Source organism: Rhinoraja longicauda, chromosome 32 (assembly GCF_053455715.1).
Source record: "Rhinoraja longicauda isolate Sanriku21f chromosome 32, sRhiLon1.1, whole genome shotgun sequence".
Lineage (NCBI taxonomy): Eukaryota > Metazoa > Chordata > Chondrichthyes > Rajiformes > Arhynchobatidae > Rhinoraja > Rhinoraja longicauda.
In genome coordinates this window covers 22,145,299-22,165,591 of record NC_135984.1, presented here as the reverse complement: position 1 = coordinate 22,165,591, position 20,293 = coordinate 22,145,299, and the positions used below count along the sequence as shown (strand labels likewise).

Sequence of the window (20,293 nt, the reverse complement as noted above, 5' to 3'; positions counted from 1 at the left end):
GGGGAGAAAGCAGGAGAATGGGGTAGAAAGGGAAAGATAAATCAACCATGATTGAATGGAGGAGTAGACAATGGGCCGAATGGTCTAATTCTGTTCCTATCACTTATGAACTCATGACTGCGTTGGAATTGCCGGGTTTGATAGCCTTTCTGTTTTATTGCAGATGGTAAAAGCCATTCAGGTTCTGCGAATCCATCTACTAGAACTGGAGAAAGTCAATGAGCTTTGCAAAGACTTCTGTAACCGCTACATAACCTGTCTTAAGACGAAGATGCACAGTGACAACCTACTTCGCAATGACCTAGGAGGTCCATACTCCCCAACGGTAGTGACACATACCCTCCCAGCACAGGTAGGAGCCTGGAACAAATCCCAGAGTTACTTTCTTTAATGTGGCCTTTGGGAAAAGATGGATCGGGTGGTCTAACCATGTGGTGTTCTCCACTCAAACAAAGTAGTTGGAAACAAGGAACTGCAGATGCTGGTTTAAAAACAAAGACACAAAGTACTGGATGAACTCAACAAGTCAGGCAGCATCTCTGGAGAACATGGATAGATGATGTTTTGGGTCAGGATCCATCTTCAGACTGATTGGAGCCTTTGCTTGCCTTTGCTAGTGGGGGAAGAAGGCTGGAAGAGAAGAGGGGCAGAACAAAGCGTAGCAGATAATAAACGCGGGGGGGGGTTGATAGGCACATTGTTGGACAAAGACCTGAGATGGAAAACATGGTGGGAAACAAAAAGATCGCAGAGTTGCGGATTCCCAGTTTCCAAATTATCTTATAATAGTGATTTAGTAGCCCAGCGACACTGCTTTTTAATGGAGGAAATTTCAATTTTTTTAAATGGTAATATATATTCTGTGGACGGAGAGACGGGCAGCTAAAACCCAGTGGTATAAATGTTGATTTCTCAAATTTCAAATAACCCCTGTATTTCCTCTTTCCCCCCCTTCCCCACCTTAGTTGTCCTACTAGTTCCACTGTTTGCATTCCTGTATCCCATCGTTATCACCTCTTCCCCAGCCAACAATGGGCTATTATGAGCTCCTCCCTTCCTTGGTCACCTTTTGCCTGATTTGTTCTGGCCTTTTCAGACTTCTAGACACACAGACAATAGGTGCAGGAGCAGGCCACTCGGCCCTTCGAGCCAGCACCGCCATTCAATGTGATCATGTCTGATCATCCACAAACAGTAACCCGTGCCTGCTTTTTCCCCTTTTCCCTTGATTCCGCTAGCCCCGAGAGCTAAATCTAACTCTCTCTTGAAAACATCCAGTGAATTGACTTCCACTGCCTTCTTTGGCAGAGAATTCCACAGATTCACAACTCTGTGTGAAAAAGCTTTTCCTCGTCTCAGTTCTAAATGGCCTACCCCTTATTCTTAAACTGTGGCCCCTGGTTCTGGACTCCCCCAACATCGGGAACATGTTTCCTGCATCTAGCGTGTTCAATCCCTTAATAATTTTATGTGTTTCTATAAGATCCCCTCTCATCCTTCTGAATTCCAGTGAATACAAGCCCAGTCGCTCCATTCTTTCATCATATGACAGTCCTGCCACCCCGGGAATTAACCTCGTGAACCTACGCTGCACTCCCTCAATAGTTCCCTCCCCTCTACGTTCAGCCTGAAGAAGAGTTCCGACCCGAAACATCACCCATTCTTTTTCTCCAGAGATGCTGCCTGACTCGCTGAGATACTCCAGCGCTTTGTGTCTATCTCCAATATATTCTGTGGCTTCATTTATGCGAGGACAAAATCAGTAGATGTAGGCATGAGAAATACAAATACGTTCCAAGCCATAGAGAAATGTTGATTACTCTAGGTTCATATTAAGGGTTTAGACCCAACCTCTGCCCAAACCCTCCAGGAATCACAACCTGGGCAACAGCCAGGCAAGGACATCTCAGCTGCAGGAGGCCACTGCCAGAAAATCACAGGAAGGCTCTCCAGCAGTCTTTGAGTGGCTGAAGGCAGTGGTCTAGAGATGACTTCATCAGGATAAGGAGAGTTTTCCCATTGCAAATGAGGCCCAGAGACCAGAGGAAGATTTTTCCAGTTAGCAAGAAAATGTTTGCGTAATATATTTTTAATATATTAAGCTCCCTGCAACTTGGGTTTGGTGGGACAATCATATTTATTCCATCGATACGTCCTTGAAGATTGGACCCTGATAACCCCCACCATGACTGCCTTATGCATCTCAAAACCATGCAGCATGAGACTGGTGCCCTTGCTGCTATTTAACATTGATGTCAGTCACCTCATATCAAAGTTGGGAAGGAGTGGTGGACCAGCACTGTGTAATGAGACTCTCTGAGTCATTTGCCAAGGGTCAGGAGTGGGAGGGTTAAAGTTAAGGCATGTGAGCCAGCCAGCTACGTTAAGCGTGTTGGCAGAATGATACGAATGATAGATCAAAACAATGCCATGCTGCATCAGTCAGTCAAATTTAGAGGTCAGACCTTATGATTAGACAACAGATGGACGGGCAAGGGAGAATATGGATCTCACAGGCTGACACAGGTCAGTAAGTTCATGCCTGAGCATCGCACAGCTTATGTCAAACCACATTTAAAGTTGACAGGCCAGTTACTTTGTAGCAGTAATAATACATAATATACTAAATACTAATATATCTCTTACTAAGTGAGTTTTAATGGATTTTTAATCAATGCAACCAACAACACAGACTATCTGTGTAGGAAGGAACTGCACATGCTGGTTTACACCGAAGAGAGACACAAAATGCTGGAGTAACTCAGCGGGACAGACAGCATCTCTGAAGATGCTTTGGGTGACGTTTTGGGTCGAGAACATTTCTGGTCAGTCTGGCAACGGGTCCTGACCTGAAACATCACCCATTCCTTCTCTCTAGAGATGCTGCCTGTCCCGCTGAGTTACCCCAGCATTTTGTGTCTATCGCTCATTTCAATGGCTGCTTGTATAACCTTGCTCTCTGTTATATTGTTGCTGTTTGTTCCCATGAAGGAGCCGTTACTCATGATAAAATCATAGTTAGGGGAATGCTTTGGAAAAAATCATAGCGCAATGGTGACGTGTTATGTAAAGACTGATAAATCTTCCTTTCTTCCTTCCTTCCTGCACTGTAAAAACCGGATCTAATTATTGAGGTTTAAATAAATATTGTTGTGTGAGTATGAATATTAACCTGTGCTTTGCAATATTGAGTAGAATCTGGCTGTTTACATTACAAATGTTTGTGCAACATTAATAAGTTATGTGCAGGTTTACAATGTCTCTTCTCCCCCACCTCTTCCCTGTTGCCATCTTTATGCACTGTGTCCACATGCACTCAATATCCCTGTGAACTGACTGAGAAATATTAAAATTATTAATACCAAGGGGTAATTGCAATGAAATAAACCCTGCCAATCTTTGATGATTGGATTAAAGGCCATCCATTTGATATCAGTCCTGGATCCTTGCATCTGTAAGGTGGTTGAACCCAGTAATGCATTTGGAGTCAGCTGACACGGCTACAACTCTGAGGATTCGTAAGACAGTGGAAAATTATCCAGTTAGGTCCTATCTATAAATAGCAGACCAAATTCAATCTTGCTAATACTCTTTCTAGTCCACCAGTACTCTTTCAGTGTAGAAACTAGGAACTACAGATGCTGGTTTCGCCCAAAGATAGGCACAAGGTGCTGGAGTACCTGAGCGGGTCAGCCTCTTTGGAGAAAACGAATGGGTCGGGACCCTTCTTCCAAATTGTTTTGTTAATGATGAAATTGGACATAGTCCTGGAGATACTGGCCTGGTGCTCATCTGTGGGGTCGTGGTCGAGGGGTAGGTAAGAGGAGAGCTAGCATCAAGAGTCAAGAATGCTTTATTGTCATATGTCCCAGATATGGGAAGAAGGAATCCTTACTTGCAGCAGCACAACAGAATATGTAAACATAGTACTGTGTGTGTGTGTGTGTATATATATATATGCTGCACGGTGGTGCAGCGGTAAAGTTGCTGCCTTACAGCGAATGCAGCGCCGGAGACTCAGGTTCGATCCTGACTACGGGCGCCATCTGTATGGAGTTTGTACGTTCTCCCCGTGACCTGCGTGGTTTTTCTCCGAGACCTTCGGTTTCCTCCCACACTCCAAAGACGTACAGGTTTGTAGGTTAATTGACTGGGTAAAATGTAAAAAGTATCCCTAGTGTGTGTAGGATAGTGTTAATGTGCGGGGATCGCTGAGCGGCGCGGAGTCGGTGGGCCGAAGGGCCTGTTTCTGCGCTGTATCTCTAAATCTACACACGTACACACGCACACAAAACGCAGCACGGTAGAGGTCAGGCCGCCAGACTACAACGCTTGTCGGCGGGTTTGAGGATATTCTTTCAGAGATCTTATGAATGATGGAATGGATTGGATTGGAATGGAATGGATTGCTGATAGTGCTAGCAAGCTGTGTACCTACTCCATGATAGACCCTACTCCACCTTGCCTGAGCCATGGCAGGGTTAGACAACCACGACCTTTTTATTCAAGGGTTGAAAAGTCAAAGACGAGAAGGCATAGCTTTACGGTGAATGGGACAAAGTTTAAATGAGAGCTGCAGGGAAAGTATTTTGCACAGAGGGTGGACGGGTGCTTGAAACACATTGCCAGGTCGTGCTGGTGGAGGCAGACGTGATGGTGGTGTTTCAAAGGCTTTTAGATATGCAGGGAATGGAGGGGTATGGATCATGTGCACGCAGACAAGATTAGTTTAGCTTGGCATCTTGTTCGGCTCAGACATTGTAAGTTGAAGGGTCTGTTCCTTTGCTGTGCTGTTCTACGTGGCATTATTATTACAACTTCGTGCAGAAGACTAGAGTTCCAGTGGCAAAGTGAGAATGGTGACTCTTGATATCAAAGCAACATTTGACCAAATGTGACATCAAGCAGCCTAAGTGAAAATGAAGGCCATATAAATCAAACAGTTACACCTGCACAAAGAAACGTAGTTGTGGTTCTTGAAGGCCAATCACTCCAGTTCTATTAAATAGGTCACTTGCAAGAGTTCTCAGCAGTTCAGACTGATGGAGTAGGGAGAAGAGAGCTGGGAGAGAGAGAGGGAGTGGTGAGTGGAGAATGATGTGTGGATGGAGTGAGGGAGTGAAAAAGGCTTGAGATGAAATGGAGACAAAATGGAGATGAAAAGCTAATTTGTGTTCCAAAACTCCAGGCACTGGGTGATTTGAGGTTGAAATCACTGGTGAGCTTTGAGGTTATAGAATCATACAGTGTGGAAACAGGCTCTTTGGCCCATCTGGTCTGTGGTGACTAAGATGCCCTATCAAAGCTGTCCCATTTGCCCACATTTGGAGATATCCCACAAAACCTTTCCTGTGCATGTACCATTGAGCATTGAGTGTCTGAGCATTTGCTGCTGGGTGGTTTTATTTTAAACTATCACATACACGCGCTAGTTTAGACTAATGACGGTGCTAAGCTGCGATGGAGTTGACCGCCCGCCACCTGTGGGCTGAGCTTAATTTAACGCTAGGTGTTGGGTAATTGATTCAATCTTCTTTAGCCTGTGTAAGCTTTGTATTTTGAGATTTACGTGAAATACTTGCTCCGGGCGACTTTTTCCTGTATGTTGCATGAAAGAATTTAATCTAAAGCCTTGTTGCTCAGTATGCACTATTTGGAAAGTTTATCCCCAGTTCTTTGTGCACATGTTCACGTGTGTGGGCCCCATATCTGAGCAGGGACGTGCTGCCCTTAGAGAGGGTCCAGAGGAGGTTTACAAGAATGATCCCAGGGATGATTGGGTTGAAATATGATGAGCGTTTAACGGCACTGGGCCTGTACTCGCTGGAGTTTAGAAGGATGAGGGGGACGGGACGGGGGGGGACCCTCATTAAAACTTACCAAATAGTGAAAGGCCTGGATAGAGTAGATGTAGAGAGAATGTTTCCACGAGTGGGAGCGTCTAGGACCACAGGCCATAGCCTCAGAATAAAAGGATGTACCTTTAGAAAGGAGATGAAGTAGAATTTCTTAAGTCAGAGGGTGGTGACTAAGTGGAATTCATTGCCTCAGATGGCTGTAGAGGCCAAGTCAATGGATGTCTTTAAAGCGGAGATTGACAGATTCTTGATTAGTAAGGGTGTCAGGGGTTAAGGAGGGAAGGCAGGAGAATGAGGTTGAGAGGGAAAGATAGACCAGCCATGATGCTGCCCACTGTATCCCTTTTGGTGTAAACCAGTATCTGCAGTTCCCCCTTTCTATAATTTTTTAAAAGCACGTTTCAACATCCTTAGGTTATGAATACGATGGCAGGGAAATATAAAACTAGGAAGTGTATCGTTCTAATCAGCCCAGTGGGGATTCCAGCATCACGGTTCTATAAAATCCAAGCATTGCCTCTTTGAAATACTGTGTTGTGTTTGGTTTGGCTGAAGGGCTTTGACATGCACTATGTCAAGAGATGAGGTGAATACTTCGACTTTGCCTCATAGGTAACTGGGATGAGTGGTCTGAGGAGAATGATGCCCCACCCTATAGTCCGCCCGATAGAGTGTTTTAAGTACATGCCCTCGTTTCCATCGGGCAGCTGTTTATGTTTAGAACAGAATCACAAAACACAAAAAGGGAAACCTCATTGTGCCCAGACTGGCTTTGAATTGGTCCTACACCCTACCGGTTCCCCATGGGCCTGTGATCATTTTGTATGTATTAATCGGCTATTTATAGAACACGGAGAAATGAGTAACAATGCAGAAACACAATTGTGGTCTTAAAAGGAACTGTATTAGGAAAACTCTAACTAGGCCGCACAAACAAAAGATTTTTGTTGGCATTAATGCAACACCTTATACACCCTGACAAGTCTGTAATAAGTTCCATACTGATGACTCCTTTTTCCCATTCTTTGCCTTTTACTGGCTGTGAACTAATAGCCGACTGCAATGATGTCCTCCACATCGGAACAAAAAAATATAGAACAGGTTTAGCGGTTCAAAAACTGAGGTGCTTTAGGTGCTAACATAAAAGAAGCAGTTCCTAACAGACCTTTGCACAAGGCAATCACTCACTTTACAGCTATCGAGAAACGGCCCAGGATAATTAATTAGAAGCCTTCTACTTGAACTCGGGAATTTCTATTAGGTGCAAGAAAACCTGAGTAACAACAGGTTACATATGACCCAAAACTATAAAGATAAATTCTAAGGCATTGCATGGCATCGTTATCAAAAGATATCGAACACTCAGAGAAACAAGGAGCTGAAGATGCTGGAACCTTGAGCAAAACACAAAGTGCTGGAGGAACTCAGCGGGTCAGGCAGCAACTGTGGGGGGAACGGACTAGACGACATTCCGGGTCGGGACCCATCTTTAGATCAGCCATCAATGCTGGAGCAGTTAAGTCAGAAAAATGAAATCCTTACTTGCACCGACATAGCAGGAGTAGTTTAGTTTAGTTTAGTTTAGAGATACAGCATGGAAACGGGCCCTTCGGCCCTCCAAGTCCATGTCGACCATCTATCACCCATACACTAGTTCTATCTACACACCAGGGGCAATTTACAGAAGCCAATTAACCAGCGATCCCGCATGTGTTGAAATGTGTGAGGAAACATAGAAACATAGAAAATAGGTGCAGGAGTCGGCCTTTGTGCCAACACTGCCATTCAATATGATCATGGCTGATCATCCAAAATCAGTACCCCCATTCCTGCTTTTTCTCCATATCCCTTGATTCCTTTAGCCCTAAGAACTAAATCTAACTCTCTCTTGAAAACATTCAATGAATTGGCCTATGCCTTCTGTGGCAGAGAATTCCACAGATTTACAACTCTCTGGGTGATTTACAACTCTTTTCCTCATCTCAGTCCTAAATGGCCTACCCCTTATTCTTAAATGGTGACCCCTGGTTCTGGACTCCCCCAACATGGGGAACATTTTGCCTGCATCTAACCTGTCCAATCCCTTAAGAATTTTATATGTTTCTATAAGATCCCCTCTCATCCTTCTAATTTCCAGTAAGTACAAGCCCAGTCGACCCATTCTTTCATCATGTCAGTCCCGCCATTCCGGGAACCAACCTGGTAAACCTACACTGCAAGAGTATCCTTCCTCAAATTAGGAGATCAAAACTGCACACAATACTCCAGGTGTGGTCTCACCAGGGTTCTGTACAACTGCAGTAGGACCTCCTTGCTCCTATACTCAAATCGTCTTGCTATGAAGGCCAACGTGCCATTTGTGTTATTCACTGCCTGCTGTAACTGTATGCTTACTTCCAGTGACTGATGTACAAGCACACCCAGGTCTTGTTGCACCTCCCCTTTTCCAAATCTGACACCATTCAGATAGTAATCTGCCTTCTTGTTCTTGTCACCAAAGGATAACCTCACATTTATCCACATTATACTGCATCTGCCATGCATCTGCCCACTCACCCAACCTATCTAACTCACCCTGCAGCCTCATAGCATCCTCCTCGCAGCTCACACTGCCACCCAGCTTTTGTGTCATTGGCAAACTTGGTGATGTTACATTTAATTCCCTCGTCTAAATCGTTAATATATATTATAAATAACTGGGGTCCCAGCACTGAGCTTTGCGGCACCCCACTAGTCATTGCCTGCCATTCTGAAAAGGACCAGTTAATTCCTACTCCTGCCTCCTGTCTCCCACCCAGTTCTCTATCCATGTCAGTACCCTACCCCCAACACCATGTGCTCTTATTTTTCACACTAATCTCTTGTGTGGGACCTTGTCAAAGGCTTTTTCAAAGTCCAGATAAACCACATCCATGGGCTCTCCCTTATCCATTCTACTTGTTACATCCTCAACAAATTCCAGAAGATTAGTCAAACATGATTACCCCTTCATAAATCCATGCTGACTTTGACCAAGCGTATCACTGCTTTCCAAATACGCTGCTATTACAACTTTAATAATGACTCCAGCATCTTCCCCACTACCGATGTAAGACTAACTGGTCTCTAATTCCCCATTTTCTCTCTCCCTCCTTTCTTAAAAAGCGGGGTTACATTAGCTACCCTCCAGTTCACAGGAACCGATCCAGAGTTTATAGAACATTGGAAAATGATCATCAATGTATCCACAATTTCTAGGGCCACGTCCTAGAGTACTCTGGGATGCAGACCATCAGGCCCTGGGGATTTATCTGCCTTCAGTCCCAACAGTTTACCTAACACTATTTCCTGACTAATGTGGATTCCCTTCAGTTCCTCCCTCCCACTAGATCCTCAGTCCTAGTATTTCTGGGAGATTGTTTGTGTCTTCCATTAGTGAAGACAGAACCAAAGTACTTATTTAACTGGTCTGCCATTTCCTTGTTTCCCATTATAAATTCACCTGTTTCTGATTGTAAGGGACCTATATTTGTCTTCACTAGGAAGGAAATATGTAGGAAGGAAACCGGAGCATTCGAAGAAAGCCCACACAGTCACAGGGAGAATGTACAAACCATACAGACAGCACTCATAGTCAGGATCAAACATGGGTCGCTTGTGCTGTAAGGCAGCAACTCTACCACTGTGCTGCTATATGCACAGTTCATGTAAACACTGAGTAAACACAGTGCTCATAGAAAATATAATTTAAAAAAATCAGTAAATTTAAAAATCCCAATACTATTGCAAAAAGTCCTTAGTGTAACCAAGACAGTTCGTAGTTCATTGTTTCGTTAATGTTTGCCGAGTTCAGTAGCCTGATGGTTGTTGGGGGGAAAGCAGTTCTTTGAACTGGAGGTCACAGTTTTCAGACTCCTACATCTTCCAGCCGATGGCAGGGGTGAAATGACAGTAGACCCAGGGTGGTGTGGGTCTCTTATGATGCCTGGTTTCCTATTTGAGGCAGGGACTCCCTTTTCAGGAGTTGAGAATCAGTTTTCGTGAAGGGATGTAGAGCTGAGGGAGAGATTGCAGAGAAAGGGAGAGCAAGTCTACCAAATAATTAGTTGAGTTTAGTTTAATTTATTGCCTTGTGTACTGAGGTGAGGCAAGAAAAATAATTATACTATTGAGTCATTGCTGAAAGAGAAACAAATGTAGAATATGATGTACACTCTTTACAAGAATTGAGATGTCATGTTGCAACTGTATAAGAGACTACAATTGGAGTATTGTTTGCAGTTCTGGTCACCTAGCTCCAAGAAAGATGTTATTAAGTTTGAGAAGGTACAGAAATTATACAAACAATGTGGGCAGCAAGGTGGCGCAGCGGTAGAGTTGCAGCCTTACAGCGAATGCAGCGCCGGAGACCCGGGTTCGATCCTGACTACGGGTGCTGTCTGTATGGAGTTTGTACGTTCTCCCCGTGACTTGCGTGGGTTTTCTCCGAGATCTTTGGTTTCCTCCCACACTCCAAAAACATAAAGGTATGTAGGTTAATAGGCTTGGTAAATGTAAGAAATTTCCTTAGTGAGTGTAGGATAGTGTTAATGTGCGGGGATCGCTGTTTGGCCCGGACCCAGTGGGCCTGTTTCCGCACTATATCTCTAATCTAAACTAAAAAAAACTAAAATGTTACCGTGACTGATGAGCTTGAGTTGTAAGGAGAGACTGCATAGGCTGGGTTTTCATTTCCCTTGGAAAACAAGGGGGTAAAGAGTGTCCTTGTTAGAGGTTGTAAAATTATGATGGGCATAGTCATAGTCATACTGCGTGGAAACAGGCTCATCGCCCACACTTGCCCACTCCGACCAATATGCCCCATCTACACTAGTCCCACCTGCCTCTATTTGGCCCATATCCCTCTAATTCTATCCGATCCCTGTCTAAATGTTTCTTAAATTATGCGATAGTACCTGCCTCAACTACCTCCTGCGCCAGCTCATTCCATATACCCACCACCCTTTGTGTAAATAAATTACCCCTCAGGTTCCTTATGTCTCTTTCTTGCCACACCTTAAACCTATGTCCTCTGGTTCTCGATTCCCCTACTCTGGGCAAGAGGCTCTGTGTGTCTACCCGATCTATTCCCCTCATGATTTTGTACACTTCTATAAGATCACCTCTCATCCCCCTGCGATCCAAGAATAGCGTCCTAGCCTGCTCAACTGCTTCCTCGAGCACAGGCCCTCGAGTCCTGGCAACATCCTCGTAAATCTTCTCTGTGCCCATTTGCTCACAGTTTTCTTATCAGGGTAGGGGAGTTCAAAACCGAGGGCTAAGATTGAAAGTAAGAAAATAAAGATTTACAGGGGACATGATGGGCAACATTTACATGCGGGGTGTGGTGGATATGTGGACAGCACCACCTTAGGTGCTTAGATATATTATGGCCTGATTTACTTGGATAGCACGCAAACAAAAGCTTTTTAATGCACCTTGCTACGACATGACAGTAATAAACTAATATCAATATTAGAGGCAGTAGCAGAGGTGGGCGGAATTACAACATTTTAAAAAAGCATTTGGGCAGGTGCATGGATTACAATGGGTCAGGAGCATATGGGCCAAATGCAGGCAAACAAGACTAGCTCAGTTAGGCGATTTGGTCCACATGGGCAAATTAGGCTGAAAGTTCTTTTTCGGTGCTGTATAACACTATGCGTTAGATCTCGAACAGAGCTAGAATAAAGGATGGAGCCAGAATAAAGGTGTCCAGGCAGAAATATATGGGAGTTCTCATCTCGAAATGCAAAGAAAATAATATTTGTTTCAGTAGCTGAGGCACTAGTGGCAACAGGATGCCTTGGTGAGTATGTAATGGGTGAGGTTAGAAGCAAAGAAGTAAAGGTTTTGACTGCTTAACCTTGATATTTGGTATGTAGAGGTATGGAATCGACAGCTAGTGGATGGAGTTTGTGTTGGGGACTGAATCGAATGTTGTTAATTTATTTTATTTTTTGAGGGCAAGGTATGGATGGCTGTTTAAAGGAAGGTGGTGGGGAGTTTTACCCTCTATCTAATTTGTGACATGTATGAAATTGTGTCAACCTCACTAAACGCCTACATCCATTTCTAGAGGGAAGGTTAATCAAAATTAATTGTCTCCCACACAAATCTTCTCAAAATGGAGAATGCAGGTGGCAGGAGGAGCTGAAAGTCATTGGTTTCAAGATTTTGTAATTTGCACGTTTTGAGGAGGGGGATGTGCACAGTAGTCGGCACCTCGGCTATTAAATATTATAACACACATCAGCAGCAGTGCGGGGTTTTACAAGTTGGAAAATATGCTAATAGCTTGGCTATTTTCAGTGCAGTGCAGAGACAGGCACACTTTGAGCAGAATGCAGTGGTAGAGAGCTGTAGCAAGCAGCGTACTGTTCGATTTTGCATGGAATATTACGTGACTCGAGTACAGTTTATTATTGTCCAGTATAGTGAGAGCTGCAGAGCTATCTTCAGTGAGTTGTGGGGTGCTCAGTACAAAATTTACTATTACAGGCATGTTAATGGGCACCACACTGTCATGGCTGGCAGGAGGAAAGGACCCAATCCAGCTATCCTCAACACTATCGAGAGAAATGAATGTCCCACGGTTGTAATAAGCCAGTTGGAGCAGGCGGTCTATCTTGCATTTACATGGTGCCTTATCATGTCTGTCACGATCAGCTCAATATTTCACTGGTAATGAATTACTTTGAGGTGCAGTCAGTGTTGCAAGATACGTAAATGATAAGTAAATGCAACATCCTTCAGGATTATCCTGGGGCCTCCATGAATTATAGATTAATCTCCAGGATGCTATTGCAAGCAGTAATCAGAAGAAAAAAATGGCGGAACATTTACATAATTGTGTTTTATTCCTCTCTTTTGTTTTCCAGTGATATTTATGTTTTACTTAGTTTAGTTTTGAGATACAGCGCGGAAACAGGCCCTTCGGCCCACCGAGTCCGCACCGACCAGCGATCCCCGCACATTAACACTATCCTACACACACACGGGACAATTTACACAAACACAAGCCAATTAACTTACATACCTGTACGTCCTTGAAATGTGGGAGGAAACCGACTGGTTTATTTTACTGGTGGTAAAAATAAGCTAGAAATTGGAAAATTCTATTTAAGCTCGTTTAGTTAGATATAACTCTTGGGACTAACGGAATCAAGGGATATGGGGAGAAAGCAGTAACAGGGTACTGATTGTGGATGATCAGCCACGATCATATTGAATGGCGGTGCTGGTTCAAAGGGCCGAATGGCCTACTCCTGCACCTATTTTCTATGTTTTACCCATTGAAGATGGAGGCCAGTGGTGGAAGGGTGCTGTTCTAGCTGGAGATCTGTGATCAGTGGTATTCTGTCCAGGGGACCTCAGCTTTTTGTGATATATATGTAAACAACTTGGAAGTAAATGGAAGATAGACACAAAATGCTGGAGTAACTCAAGGGGTTAGGCAGCACATCTGGAGAAAAGGATTACGTGACGTTTCGGGTCGAAACCCTTCTTCAGATTGAGTCATTGGAGGTTTATGGGTTGGTTCGTGAGTTTGCAAACAAGACCAAAATTGGTGGAGTTGTGGTCAGTGAGGGAAGCTATTAAATAATACAGTTAGATAATAAGCATTTACAGACAGGGGCAGAACAGTGGCAGATGCAACTTAATATGAGCAAGTATTAAATTAATAGGAGTAAGTGTCAGATCTTGGAAGGTCGAATGTAAGAGGAATGTATATAGTTTATGGCAAGACCTTATGCTTAACATCTACTCCAGCACCTATTTTCTATGTTTCTGTCATATATTCCGGTCATAAGGAACAGGAGTAAAATTAGGCCATTCGGCCCATCAAGTCTACTCTGCCATTCAATCATGGCTGATCTATCTCTCCCTCCTAACCCCATTCTTCTACCTTCTCCCCACAACCTCTGACACCCGTACTAATCAAAAATCTATCTATCTCTGCCTTAAAAATATCCACAGACTTGGACTCCACAACATTCTTCGGCAAAGAATTCCACAGATTCACCACCCTCTGAGAAAGAAATTTCTCCTCATCTTCTTCCTAAAAGAACGTCCTTCAATTCTGTGGCTATGACCTCTAATCCGAGACTCTCCCACTAGTGGAAACATCCTCTCCATAACCACTCTCTCCAAGCCTTTCACTACTCTGTATGTTTCAATGAGGTCCCCCCTCAATCTTCTAAACTCCAGCGAGTACAGGCCCAGTGCTGACAAACGCTCATCGTAGGTTAACCTACTCATTCCTGGGATCATTCTTGTAAACCTCCTCTGGATCCTCTCCAGAGCCAGCACATCCTTCCTCAAATATGGTGCCCAGAATTGCTCACAATTATTAAGGGATTCACAGGTCCAAGTCCAGACCTCCCTGGAAAAAGTAACACCGGAAGATAGTGGTAAAGAAGGGATATGGTACGTTTGCTTTCAATGGTCAGGGCATTCGGTGTAAGAGTAAGGAAGTCTTGTTGGGGCTTCATAGGACTTTTGTTAGGCTGTGTTTCAGTATGGTGTGAAGTTTTGCTCTGCACAAGAAGATGTGCTGGCTTGGGAGAGGCTGCAGAGGTGGTTTAGTTTTCGTTTTAGAGGTACAGCATGAAAACCGACCCTTCGGCCTACTGAGTCCACACCAACGAACGATCACCCATACTACCAGAATGCTGCCTGGATTAGAGGATATTAGCTACAAGGAGAGGTTGGACAAACATGGAATGTTTTCTGAGGAATTCCGGGGGATGTGTGGGATAGGTTTTCTTCACAGAGGGTGGTGAGTGCTTGGAACTCGTTGCCAGGGATGGTGGTGGAAGTAGGCATGGGAATATGAAGGGGATTCAGGATATGGATCACATGCAGGCAGAGGAGATTTAGTTTAACATGGCATCATGTTCAACACAGGTATTGTAGTCTGAAGGACCCTACATGTTCCTGTACAGTAATGTTCTGTTTCCTTGGCTATGAACTGTTTGATCGGAAGAAAGTTCTGAATTCAAGTCTCCAGCATAGAACATGGGTTCTAACTGGGGTAATTCACTATCTAACTGGCGGCACGGTAGCGCAGCGGTAGAGTTGCTGCTTTACAGAGAATGCAGCGCCGGAGACTCAGGTTCGATCCTGACTACGGGTGCTGCACTGTAAGGAGTTTGTACGTTCTCCCCGTGACCTGCGTGGGTTTTCTCCGAGATCTTCGGTTTCCTCCCACACTCCAAAGACGTACAGGTATGTAGGTTAATTGGCTGGGTAAATGTAAAAATTGTCCCTAGTGGGTGTAGGATAGTGTTAATGTACGGGGATCGCTGGGCGGCACGGACTTGGAGGGCCGAAAAGGCCTGTTTCCGGCTGTATATATATGATGATATGATATGATAAATGAAATGCGGGCTCTGCTTATACTGGATGGGAAGGGGTGGGGGGAAGGGTGTGTGATGGGTAAGCAGTGGTGACCTTGTGGAGAAGAGGGTGAACTGCACTCGCGTTATAGCAGAATTGATTCCAGCTTAAAGTATAAATGGTCTTGACTTATTTGAGATTGGAAACAATTCTGCATTGCAATAGTCTGCAGATTAGTTCAGTCTAGTTTATTGTCACGTGTACAGTGAAAAGCTTTTGTTGCATGCTAACCAGTCAGTGGAAAGACAATACAATGGGTTTGTCCCGAAATGCCACCCCTATTCCTTTTCTCCAGAGTTTTAAAAAAAAATCAAAATAGACTTTATTCAAGTTTTTAAAAAAAAAGACAATACAGGAGATAGACACAAAAAGCTGGGGTAACAGCGGGACAGGCAGCATCTCTGGAGAGAAGGAATGGGTGACGTTTCGCGTCAAGACCCTTCTTCAGACAACCGTGCAAAAAATTCATCCAACATTCTCGGAGGCTAGACAGACATTCTGTACTGTTTACCCAAATCACAATTTTACCCCACACCCTTGCCACTCATGTGGCTCACTGCCGCGAAATCCCTTCCCTTATTTTGAGGGGCATCTCCACCACACTGTGTCCACCCCCTCCCCCCCCCCCCCCATGTCCAGCAGCAGGACCCTAGACTGTGGCCCTCCCCACAGAGCCTTGGCGTTGGCTGCACCAAGCTTCAGTGCGTCCCTCAGCACGTACTCCTGCAGTCTGCAGTGGGCCAGTCGACAACATTCCCCGACGGACATCTCGCTGTGCCGGGAGGTCAACAAAGCTCGGGCAGGCGAAAGAGCATTTTCCACCGAGTTGATGACCTTCCAGCAGCACTTGATATCCGTCTCTGACCCACTGTGTTACTCCAACACTTTAGTATGTCTGTTTGCAACTGCAGGTGTCGGTTAATAACATCGCTAATTAGCGTCACGATCGTCGGTGTACTCCGTAGGTCAGCCCTGCGAGCCAGTGGATATTCTAACTGGGATTGGCTTCAATATTGTGAGCACAAGTTCTCGGGAGTCCGTGTGGCTGCAGGGTTTGGGTTTTTTATGAATGAGAAATGGAGACAAAAATCTGAACAATAGCCGGAGTTTGTCAACCTATGAATAACATTTGTCTTTCCTCTCAAGTGAAAGTAAGCAATCCCTTCAACGGAAGTCGTGCTTGTGCGAACAACATTGCTATCGGTTCCTGGGTGTGAACCAGCCCAAGGGCATGAAGGTACTTTGATGTGGGTTCAGATCAGGATCCCAGGTCTGAATATTTGTTTGCACCTGTCAAAAAGAAAGTTGAGTACATTCTAAATGACTGCGGTCTCCATTTCAAGAGCCGCCAACGACAAGTGGGACAACTGCCCTCAAAACAGAATATTCATTCTGCTGAATATTAGACATGCAGACTGGGCTTTCAGAAAATTCTTAATGCACTTCAAAATCAAACGTGGCAGGGCTGTGTGTGAAACTGGGGGAGATATCTCTGAGCACATCACCCTTGACAATTTCTGACTCTGCCAAACGATTTTGCTAAGTGGGAGTTTGGAGCCCAAACCTTATAGCTCTAATTTTAAAGAGGGACAGGGAGTGATTGTGCCCTCTGTCCTCATGCACGCTGATCCTAGTAGGCTATTTGTTAATCACAAAGATGCACGTTGTGCTAGTTCCATTATTATAGAGTTATATAGCTCGAAAACAAGCCCTTCAGCTTAATGCGTGCATGCCAACCAAGATATCTATTTATCAGTCCTATTTGCCGGATTTTTTCTTCAAAATAGTCTTATTTGAGTATAGGAGTAAAGAGGTCCTTCTGCAGTTGAACAGGGCCCTGGTGAGACCACATCTGAACTATTGTGTGCCGTTTTGGTCTCCTAATTTGGGGAAGGACATCCTTGCTATTGAGGCAGTGCGGCGTAGGTTCACGAGGTTAATCCCCGGGATGGCGGGACTGCCATATGAGGAAAGATTGGAAAGACTGGGCATGTCTTCACTGGAATTTGGAAGAATGAGAGGGGATCTTATAGAAACATATAAAATGATAAAAGGACTGGACAAGCTAGATGCAGGGAAAATGTTCCCACTGTTGGAGGAGTCCAGAACCAGGGGCCACAGTCTAAGAATAAAGGGGAGGCCATTTAAAACTGAGATGAGAAAAAACGTTTTCAGCCAGAGAGTTGTGAATTTGTGGAATTCTCTGCCACAGAAGGCAGTGGAGGCCAATTCACTGGATGAATTTAAAAGAGAGTTAGATAGAGTTTTAGGGGCTAGCAGAATCAAGGGATACGGGGAGAAGGCAGGCACGGGTTACTGATTGTGGATGATCAGCCATGATCACAATGAATGATGGTGCTGGCTCGAAGTTCCAAATGACCTCCTCCTGCACCTATTTTCTATGTTTACCACATCCTGCTAATCCTTTTCTATCCATCAACCTGTCCAAATATATTTTAAATGTTGTAATTGTATCTGCCTATATGGTTTCCTCTGTCAGCTCATTTGATATATTCATCACTCTCGGTGTGGAAAAGGTTGCCCCTCGGGTCTCTTTTAAGTAAATACAATAATAAACAACAAAAAGAGTTCCGATTATCTACAGTAGCAAACAGACAACAATATTGCAAAGACATAAACAATGCCCTCAAGTCTATGCAGTTCGGAGTTTATTTGGAGGTTGTAGTGTTTAATAACCTGATGGTTGTTGGGAAGAAGCTGCTTCTAAACCTGGACATTACAGTTTTCAGGCACCCATACCTTCTTCCTGATGGCAGGAGTGAAATGAGTGCGTGGCCAGGGTGGTGTGGGTCTCTGATGATGCTGGCTGCCTTTTTGAGGCAGGGCTCCTGTAAGATCCCTTCGATGGTGGGGAGGTCAGTACCTGTGATAGTCTGGGCAGTGTTCATTATTTAGGTTCATTTTGGCTTGTAACAGTCTCCTCAGGAGGAACTTTGTTCTCATGCATCCACCATTAGATATAATACATTCCATCAACTTTATAGGAAGTATCAAAGCTGACCCAAGATAGGCACAAGAAGCTGGAGTAACTCAGCGGGTCAGACAGCATCTCTGGAGAAAAGGAATAGGTGATGTTTCAGGTCGAGAACCTTCTTCAGCAGATCTGAAGTCTGAAGAAGAGTTTCTTTTCTCCAGAGATGCTGCCTGGCCCGCTGAGATACTCCAGCTTTTTGTTTCTATCTATGGTTTAAATCAGCATCTGCAGTTCCTTCCTACACATTCCAAGGCTGACCCAGGCAGGGCTTGTTTTCTAATGTCGATGCAAGGATCTACAGATGCTGGTTCACCAAAATAGACACAAAGTTCTGTAGTAACTCAGTGGGTCAGGCAGCATCTCTGGAGAACATGGATAGGTGACATTTCAGGTCGGGACCTGTCTTCAGACTGATTATAGTGGGGGACAAGGGGTTGGGTGGGAGAAAGTTGGAAGAGTAGAGGGCATAACAAAGCCTGGCAGGTAATATGTAGGAACAAGAAACTTCAGGTGGTCGTTTACAAAAAAAGACACAAAGTACTGCAGTAACTCAGCAGGTCAGGCAGCATCTCTGGAGAACATGGATAGATGTCGGCACGGTGGCGCAGCGGTAGAGTTGCTGCCTTACAGCGAATGCAGCGCCGGAGACTCAGGTTCGATCCTGACTACGGGCGCCGTCTGTACGGAGTTTGTACGTTCTCCCCGTGATCTGCGAGGGTTTTCTCCGAGATCTTCGGTTTCCTCCCACACTCCAAAGACGTGCAGGTTTGTAGGTTAATTGACTGGGTAAATGTTAAAAAATAAATAAAAATTGTCCCTAGTGTGTGTAGGATACTGTTAATGTGCGGGGATCGCTGGGCGGGGCGGACTCGGTGGGCCGAAGGGCCTGTTTCCGCGCTGTATCTCTAAATCTAAATCTAAAAAAATCTAAAAATAAAGTTTTGGGTTGGGACCCTTCATCACTTGAAACGTCACCTATCTATGTTCTCCAGAGATGTCAGCTGACCCACTGAGTTACTCCAGCACTCTGTGTCCTTTTCTGTAAATCACCACCTGAGTTACTCCAGCACTATGTCCTGACAGGTAATAAGTTGATATAGGGGAGCGAGGGGGGGGGGGGGGGGGGGGGGGGGGGGGGGGGGATAGACAGGTGGTTGGACAAAGTACAGGGCTGAAAACACAGAAGATAACAGATAAAAGGATTGAAGAGTTGCAAATTGTGAAGTTAGAGGAAGGAATGTAGGTGAGGAGAGAAATCTATGTCAATCCAGGTGGGGCACCGGGGAGTGGGTGGGAAGAAGGGAGTGGGGGAAGGTTCTGTAGTTAGCTAAAACATTTTATATTCTTGAAACCAGGGAGATAAAATAACCAACTGTTGCTCCTATGCCCTTTTTCTAAAGAGGGTCTGGACATCAATTGTGCTCCTATCCCCTCTGCTTCATGCACACTGAAGCTTCATGCTCTTCAGTCTGAAGAAGGGTTCTGACCCAGATCGTCACCCTTTCCTTCCTCTCCAGAGATGCTACCTGACCCTCTGAGTTACTCCAGCACTTTGTGCCCATCATCGCGCTGACTGAACCCACTTAGGTTCATGTGGTTGAACCATTGTATGACCATGTTCTCTGTCTTCATCCTGTAGCTGCCCTCCTTGGCTCCAGTCTGACAAGATTGCTTGATGCCACAGTGCATTTGTGTGTCATGTGGTATTGCAAAAAGCCTTTGATTTTCCTTTCAGCTGAGGTTGTGGCCTTAGCTGGAGTTCCAGCAATGACTCGAAGATTTCCCTGAGGAAGTGAAGACTTAACATGCATAGCTTAAGTCTAATGTTAACACCCCATTATTGCTGGGCAAATAACACATGTCCCAATATCTTTGTGTGATAGGTAGGAACAGTGTTTCTTGTCATTTCTAGTTCGCTGGAGCTGTCTCACTGATTGTGCCTTACACATTTTTCATCAGAATTAGTTGCTTTAAAAAAAAACCTATGCTTTCATTTTTTAGTGCCTTTCAAACCTCTGAG

The 20,293-nt window shown here is 44.6% G+C and overlaps 1 protein-coding gene across 5 annotated transcripts in view; it reads left to right on the top strand.

Annotated features, from left to right (window-relative positions):
- Positions 1–20,293, top strand: part of pknox2 (pbx/knotted 1 homeobox 2) — a 411,407-nt gene that overhangs the window by 325,308 nt on the left and 65,806 nt on the right. For all 5 annotated transcript variants that reach the window (XM_078427015.1, XM_078427017.1, XM_078427016.1 and 2 more), the window contains exon 7: positions 164–352. In XM_078427015.1, coding sequence (XP_078283141.1) covers positions 164–352 — 189 coding nt within the window. The remainder of the gene's footprint in view (positions 1–163; positions 353–20,293) is intronic.